Here is an 8,103-nt window from a genome sequence, read left to right as displayed (position 1 = left end):
ATGATTAATTATCTATAAAGTTAATGAAACATTATACTTTAATGGAACAATGCTTTATTTTGACAAGGAATCACATAAGAGCTAACGAAATATAACACTTAATCCGAACATTTCTTGAGCTGAACTTAACCAAACTTATTTAGACTAGATTAAAGGATTTAGTTACTGGACATTGTTACTAATGGGACTTTGAGCGTGACCCTATGTATTGCCTAACGGAACCAAAAAAAGATTAAATGAAACAGAAACAGCATTGTATAAGATTGGAGTATACATACCCCGTATTAACAAACAACTATCAAACTAAAACACAAAGGGCTAAACCCAGTCGAGTGCCAGTACATGCTTTCAAACTATTGAATTATAAACTAATCAAATTTTTTACAAACCCGTTAATGTACCATAAATATCACAACAAATACTTGAACTTCTTCAAACCTTTTCATTTCATGCTTTCGAACTGTTTTAGTTACATCAATACGGGACTCGAAATGTGTACCTGGAAGGCTGAAATGCAAAGAAGAAGAGGAGAATAACAGGGAAGATCAGCAGCAACAGGAATCAGAGTAACAGCAGCAGCAACAGATGAAACAATTGGGGTAGAATCTAGATCCCAGCTAGACCAAATCTCAGAATAGACCAACAAACGACCAACAGACTCAGTTGGATTTAGAAGGAATCAGTGTTGGACAACATATCAAGACCAGTGAGATCAAAACAGCAACTAAGAATGCAACTTCTAGTTTTTGTCTGTCTGTGTTATCAAACAGAGTTCTTTCCCAGCTTTTCTGTTTGTGTGTGTATATCTATCTCTCAATGTGTATTCCCCTCCCTCTTTCTAATTCTCCTATATGCTCTGTGTGTATCTATTTGTATGTATTTCAGCTCTCTTTTTCAAAAAATTCCTCACAGTCTCTGTATTTTCTTTCTCCCCTCTAATTCTGTATATGTCTATCTCCTAATTCTGTCCTATCTCCCAGGTTCTCCTCCTTTTATTGGCTCTCCTTACCCCTTTTTAACAGCCTGTTTAGACTATTACCATACCCCTCCCATGTGCCTTCCATTTTCAATTCCAACTTTAGCTAATTAAATATTAAACCCCATCAACATTCCCTGGCAGATTTAACTTTTACAAGGTTTAAATACTTCTTTAAACTAAAGCAAAGTATGGGCATAGGATGTATCTGACAGCATATGCTGTCAAATTGTTTAAAACTTAAAAGCCTTCTTAATGCAGAAAAACAGGCTGTGCACAAGGCACATGAGGTGCACCAATGCACATGCTGTGCACGAGTGCACATGCCCTCCATTTCAGAACTTTAAACAAAACAATCCTTTTTACACTACTGATCAATTCAAACAAGCTATAAGTAAACAAAAAACTGGTTCTTAATTGACTCAACACATGCTTAGCAGAAGTAAGTTGATTTGTTATTGTTCGGACAGTTGAAACTAATTGACGACACATGTCGACTCGACTATATTAGCATTAACACATACAATCGTAGCCAAAAATCAGACATTTAACAGTATCACATAAGGGGTTCATTTTGCAATGTCAAACAGAAAGGCCCTAAGAACTAAATGAATGACCAGTTACGGATTCAATTGAACATACATTTATACACACGCATTATGAAGAAAGAAACTGACTGAATACAGAGGTCCGGCCAAGGTGGACAATAGCAGTTCAAAAACACAAAACAAAAAGTTTGGCCATGCGGACAGGCCTTTAACAACACACAAACATACGAACTGAAATAAAGAAAAGAAAATTAACTCACCTTAAAGCTTTTTTAAGGAACAAATCAGAAAAATCCACTGGTGTTTGAACGGACCTTCTTTAAGGTTGAGTGGACTTTTAAACGAAGTGTTTCTCAGATGAGAAACACCTCGATTAAGGTCCATTAGACCTTAACCTCTTCAGTTTGAACAAAGCACGGAACATGCACAGGGAAAACTAGAGTTCAAAAACTTAGATCTGGGATTCGTGTTTTCCCTGGTTAGATTCGGACCAAACCAAGTATGGTTTGGTCACGAGGAGGGTCTGGGGAGTGTCTGGTGTGAAGCTTGGGTTGGTTGGTGTAGATTAGGTTCCGACTTGAATCTTCAAATGAAGATTCGAAAAGGTGGGGTAGGATTCGAAGTGTGTGGTTGGTAGATTTAGGTTCAGGATGGCATGGGGGTTCTATGGTGTTCAGGTGGAGGTCACCGGCGTTCAGGCCGCTGGGTTTCTGGTGAAGGTGTGCAGGGGCGGCTAGGGTTTGAAGGGGATGGGTTTGGTAAAGACGAAGGCGAGGGTGTTGGCTGGGGGGGGCAGGGTATGGTGAAGGGTTTATATAGTTAGTGGGTGGGTGAACCTTGACCGTTAGATCAATCTAGATCTACGGTCTGGATCTGAAGGCTTAAATGGGACGGTGTCGTTTTGAGGGTTGAGGGTTGGGGCCGGTCCGGGTAAGACGGGTCGGGTTTATTGGTGGGTTATGGGGAATTGATCTTGGCCGTTGATCAATTTGAGATCAACGGCCCAGATCAACCTGTACCGAAACGACGTCGTTTGGATTCTCTGGGCATCAGGTGGTCTGGACCGGGCAGGCCTGGGTTTTGGGCTGTTTGTTTGGGCCAATTTTGTTAAAATTGGCCCAAGTCCGGAAGAAGAAAGGGACCTTTTCTTTTCTTTTCTTTTTTTTAATTATTTTTTTATTTCTTTTCCTTATTTATTTAAAAACAAAACTAAACAAAAAATCAAAAATTAAATACACACTCAATACAATTATTCGCACACACACTAAAATATTTCAAAACAAGTAAAATCAAACAAAACAAAATCACGGACAAAGATGCCTGTTTATGCCTTTCTATTTAAACCATGTTACGGTTCAGATTATGCATGACACGTACACATTTTTTTTATTTTGTTTTAATAAAGTAAATAAATAAAAATGGGCCAAAGTCACAAATAAATCAACAAAGTGCCGCACAAAAAATCCAAGAATTGTACAGCAGGACCAATTTTATTCTTTTGGAGCGACTGTCGCGCAAAAACAAAAATCACGTGCTCACAATACCCATCCGCGTTTCTCGCCCTCGATCCGACCCACCTAGTCTCCTGGACACACGCTATATTAATCTTCCTCTTCTGAAGGATCTTCGCCAACTCTATAGACTTACTCGTTAGCGAACCTATGTTTCATGACCCGATTCTCAACCTATAGGCTCCCTTGCCCACTCTACCTCCCCTGCCTCCCGACCCACCCCCTGACCCCGAGCCCACTCTTTGCCCCTCCCTCTGCCCCACCTGAGGACATGCCTTTAATCTATCATCCCAGACTGCCGCCACTACACCTACGACAGATCTACAAAAGACTCGCTAGTGCACCACGGACAACAAATCAAACTAGAAGGAAAGAAGTGACTACTTGTACACCTATTGAATGATTTAACTATTGTGAACTAAAGTAACATCAATTTAGCTAACACCAAAAGGAAAACAGTAGAACGGGAGGTACCAATTCCCGAGAACTAAACATGTGTTGATTTGCAGCCCTCGATATACTTGCAAGCTCACGCAATGCTTCCCACCGCCCTTTGCTGATGCTCGTCCAGGTTGCTCTCCTTTGCTAGTGCTAGTGCGCCCAACTTGTATCCAACCACTTTGAGAATTTCCCTGAAAACACAGAAAATACCACGACCCAAAGACCAACAAGAGCTATCACCGCTACCACTGGTGTAGCACCGAAAGTAACTAGCAGCCGAAATTAATTGAAGAAAAACAACAAGCAAGCTTCTGAAATAGGCGAGGAGATTCGGCTATTTCAGAAGTTCTCATATAAAAAATCGGATAGGAGTGGAATTGACCAAATGCTCAGTTCTGAAACTTATGCAATATTAAAAGAAGACGGTTTATGCAAACTTATGGTTTGAACTTAATTAACAAACAAAAATTCCAAAAAAACCCCAAAATCAGTAATGAACGAGTACCCAAGTAATAAAACCTTCAAAATGAGCAAGAAAACTCGATCCTACTAAACATCCCAGAAAGCTACACGATCTCGATGTGGAAAAACAACTTACAAACCCCTAATTTTTGGAATTAAAAAGCAATTGCAGCATCAGATTCTACTCAAATTATGAATATATAAAGCACAAAAAGCAGAATAAAATGGAAATGGGTGTTACCCGGGGGGGTTAATACATTAATACCTGCTAGCGGTTCATGGGTAGAGAAGAAAATTCGGGGGGTCTAAGAAAAGCAGTGAATTCGGGGGATCTAAGAAAAGCGCCGATTTGGAAAGCTTTCGTCGGACGATCGACAAGGTCAATAGCAAAAAAAGTAAATTTACCTTGCCGATAAACAATTCTGTCTTAAGCAGATAACAAAAACAAGTGAGGGTTGGTTGCTCAGTTGGTAAAGCACCTCCACCCACAACCGTTAGGTCTTGGATTCGAGTCACGCTGGAGGGAAGTGTGAAAACAGTACAAATCCTCCTAACTTGGGAAGGAATTTAAAAAAAGAAAAAAAATAACAAAACATAAAATAGGATAGAAATGTACTGTTTATAACAGGAAGGATCCCCTCCCAATATTGTTTCTCATTTGAGACGCCCTTAAGCCCTGAAGCTCGGAGAAGTTCAATTTTAGGTTGCCTCTCAAAATAGATAAGGCACTAAAGTGTGCGCCTTATCATCCAAAAGTTCTTCATCCATCCAAGTTAATAATTCTTGATGAAACGGTTAAAATGCTGTCTGGCCAAGTAAGAGGTCACAGTCAAAGTTATGGAAGGAGTTCTTTCTAGACATGTACGCACTGAATTTTTTTTTTCCTTCTAAACTTTATGCATAGCAGGAGTTTAACGCACCAAACTGTTAAACGTAAGTGTTGCACTCACCTCACCGTACCTCTGTAGACCGCTATTTACCTCCCTCCCCCAATCTCTTTCCAAGTCGCTCAACTGGAGCAAATTCTGGCCAATCTAACGCATGTATGGCCTAAAACACCAAAAAGAAAGGGAAAATGATATTGTATAGCGACTCTCAAAATCAGCCTATTTGCCTGTTTCCCTTTGTGTGTAGCCCCACTCTGATCCCTCCTCAACCCCTATTACATTTTAACTGGAGGAGGAAGGGAGGTGGGGAGTTACACTTTTTTCTTTTTCTTGGACTTGTCACTTAGGAAGAATATATATTTCAATGAAAGCCCATGTTTTGGCTTGTGAGAATCAACCATCACATTTGATCTAGCCACCAGACTCAGTTTTGGGACAAAAGTAGAGCATAACTGGAAGACTATGTACCAAATGTAACTTACACAAAACTAGAGCATAACCAAAGGCATACAGTGGCGAATCACAGACTAGAAGGATTTGTTCAGAGGCACATAACACATCCGAATTTAATTCTACAAACTGTACCAAAAGTTCCTTGGTAACCGACGTTTGATCCATTCCATTCCAACATTACAAACTCATGCCAAGATGAAAATCAGTGAACAACTGGCTTTAATGGATGTGCTCTAAGTTTCGACATATCCAAGTTTGCGTCTAACTCTTCATCCAATTCCCCAACAACACTTCTGCAACAATGAAGGAAAAGAACCTCATAAGGAATACATTCTCATTGTTTGCTAATCACTATAAGCAACACATGTCCATTTTTTTAGTATATGACGGGGAAGCAAACAAAATACGTACATGTTGTCCCCTCTTATGATATAAAGACCTAAGACGAGCTGCTGTACACCTTCCTGCATATAAAAAGTAGCACTCAGTATATCGAGGATTAACGAATTAACAACTGTATGAACGAGAAAGAAGGCAAAAGGGATACTTCAGAAAAAACAGAATCAAAGTAAAAATATGGACATCCAACAACAAACACTGTTCCAATCTGAGCATCTATGTTTCACCTCTATGGGGCTGATAGCAGGTACATCCAAGTTGCGTATAAAAAAAATTGTGTGTGTGTGGTGGGGGGGGGGGGGGTTGATTCGACTACAGCAGAGGAACATATTATGATATCCAACCCAATTTTCTAATTAAGCAAAATAGCAGATTCATTAGTCTCCTAACCATAAAGGAGTTTACTCAAAATAGCAGTGAACAGATAAATTCATTCCAGTAAACTACAGGCATCTCTACCTTCACAAGGTAGGGGTAAGGATTGCATACAAACTACCCTCCCCAGGCCCCACTTGTGGAAATATACTGGGTATGTTATTGTTGTTGTAAACTACAAGATGGTCTAGCCCCCTCTGTTTTGCCAACGGTCATGTCTAGAAAGCATGTTCGGTTTGTACTTTGTAGGCACATTCCATGAGACAAATTCAAACTTAGATACAGTATAGTGCTAGGAACTCTAGCTTATAATTCACCGCTGAAGGTACCACCTGTAGCAGCAATGCTGGAATTGACATATAACAATTAAACAAATTCTAGTGGACACCCTGCACCAACTGCAAGCAGTAATTAGCAGAATAAATATATATTGGATAACACTTTTCATGGTTGCTCTAATAAGGAATCACTATGCCATGAGATGTTTAGAGATTATTGAAATCTAAATGGGTTTAACAAAGACCTTTGTTGAATACACCCTCTCATGAGATTCATCTAGAATCAAATTTGTAGCCTGGTCAAATCCTCTCAAAACTCCCTGGACAAAGAACCAACTGGTCAGCAAAATAACAGAGTCTTCTCTCTAAGATTTACAAAAACAGGGAAATGAATACAACTCACCACTATATTTCGCCCATCGTTTGTAATAACTGAGATGGTTTCTGGAACACCAAAAGAAAGAAAACAAAGAGTGTTATTCTATTAAAATACGGGCTAATTTCTGGACAAAAATATGTGTTAATTTCGTAAAGAAAACAAATAGAAGTAATAAGAGAATACATACGATCGACAAGAGACTCAAGCCCAGGTCCACTAGCCATGTTGCCAAATCAGAAGCAATTTACTTGTCAGATCTTACAGTAGACTGATGCTTAAACCTACAAAAGTCACAAAGCAAAAAACGCTAATGATAAGAAGGTGGCCATCGAAGTGCTGTGTACCAAATAATTAGCAGTCTAAGAAACTTGGGGCTAGGCATTTAGGACTCGTTTGGCCATAGATTTTGCCAAAATAAATTTGGATTTTATTTGGCAAACACATGTTTGGCCATAAATTTTGCCTATATTTTGGCAAAATTCCAAATCCCAATATTTACAAACACTAATAATATACATTTTTTCCAGAATAAATTTGGAAAATATGTTTTGAAAACGCATGCCCAAACACATTTTCATCTTCAAACCAAACTTCAGCCAAATCAGATTTTTCGAAACAAATTTGGGAATCTATGGCCAATCGCTAGCTTAGCCAGTCGGCTGGCATGATATGACTCACTGAACAAATCAATCAAAGAGGCATGTAAGCTCACTTTTTGTGTATCATAGAATATTAACCTTCATTCTCATGACAAAATGCACCCAAAAACAAACAAAAGTTCCCAAACTCTTTTGTATCATCAGATATCTCAATCTCCTTTGCTTCTCTTTTTGCTAATTATCATTTCAATTTAGATAGTTTTTTCCCCAGCTTCAATTAGACAATAACCCAACACTTTAAAATGAAAGATGAAGGCTAAACTGCACTCTGTAAAAGCCATATCTAAACCCTGCTGAGATACAAATCAAGAATGCATGTTACAAACTACTATTCTTTTGTGATTTCAACTGTCATTACAAGATCTGAAAGTGCGGTGGAGATGATGTAAAATGTATAATTATATATATAAAAAAAAGAAAATAGAAACATACAATTCGATTCGCGGAAAACGTCGAGAAGTTCGCTGCAGAGAAGACGACAGAGGAGCACAAGTTTAGTGTTTAGGGCATATATAGCAGAAATGGTGGGCAAGGTAGTAGCGGGTCGAATTTGGATCGATCTGATTCTAGTTTATCCAGCCCACTAAAATGAATATGGGCCTGGGCTAAAATCTTTCGATTTAAATTGGGCCAAGTGCATCATAGCCACTTTTGGGGCTGCTATTTAAACCTAAGCCACTATTTAATAACTACTCCCTCCGGTCCAAAATAAGTTATTTTTTGGCCTTTTTTGTG

At 39.0% G+C, this 8,103-nt stretch overlaps 1 protein-coding gene across 1 annotated transcript; it reads right to left on the bottom strand.

Annotated features, from left to right (window-relative positions):
- Positions 1–5,253: 5,253 nt before the first annotated feature.
- LOC104238444 (sm-like protein LSM8) lies at positions 5,254–7,898 on the bottom strand. Its single transcript, XM_009792798.2, has 6 exons — positions 7,801–7,898; positions 6,897–6,990; positions 6,734–6,774; positions 6,576–6,650; positions 5,690–5,742; positions 5,254–5,571 (listed from the first exon to the last, which is right to left on the bottom strand). The coding sequence occupies exons 2-6, from the start codon at positions 6,931–6,933 to the stop codon at positions 5,481–5,483; spliced, it is 297 nt and encodes a 98-aa protein (XP_009791100.1). The 5' UTR covers positions 6,934–6,990; positions 7,801–7,898; the 3' UTR covers positions 5,254–5,480.
- Positions 7,899–8,103: the final 205 nt, after the last annotated feature.

This window comes from Nicotiana sylvestris, chromosome 9, assembly GCF_000393655.2.
Source record: "Nicotiana sylvestris chromosome 9, ASM39365v2, whole genome shotgun sequence".
Classification (NCBI taxonomy): domain Eukaryota; kingdom Viridiplantae; phylum Streptophyta; class Magnoliopsida; order Solanales; family Solanaceae; genus Nicotiana; species Nicotiana sylvestris.
This window is presented reverse-complemented; position numbering and strand designations above follow the sequence as displayed.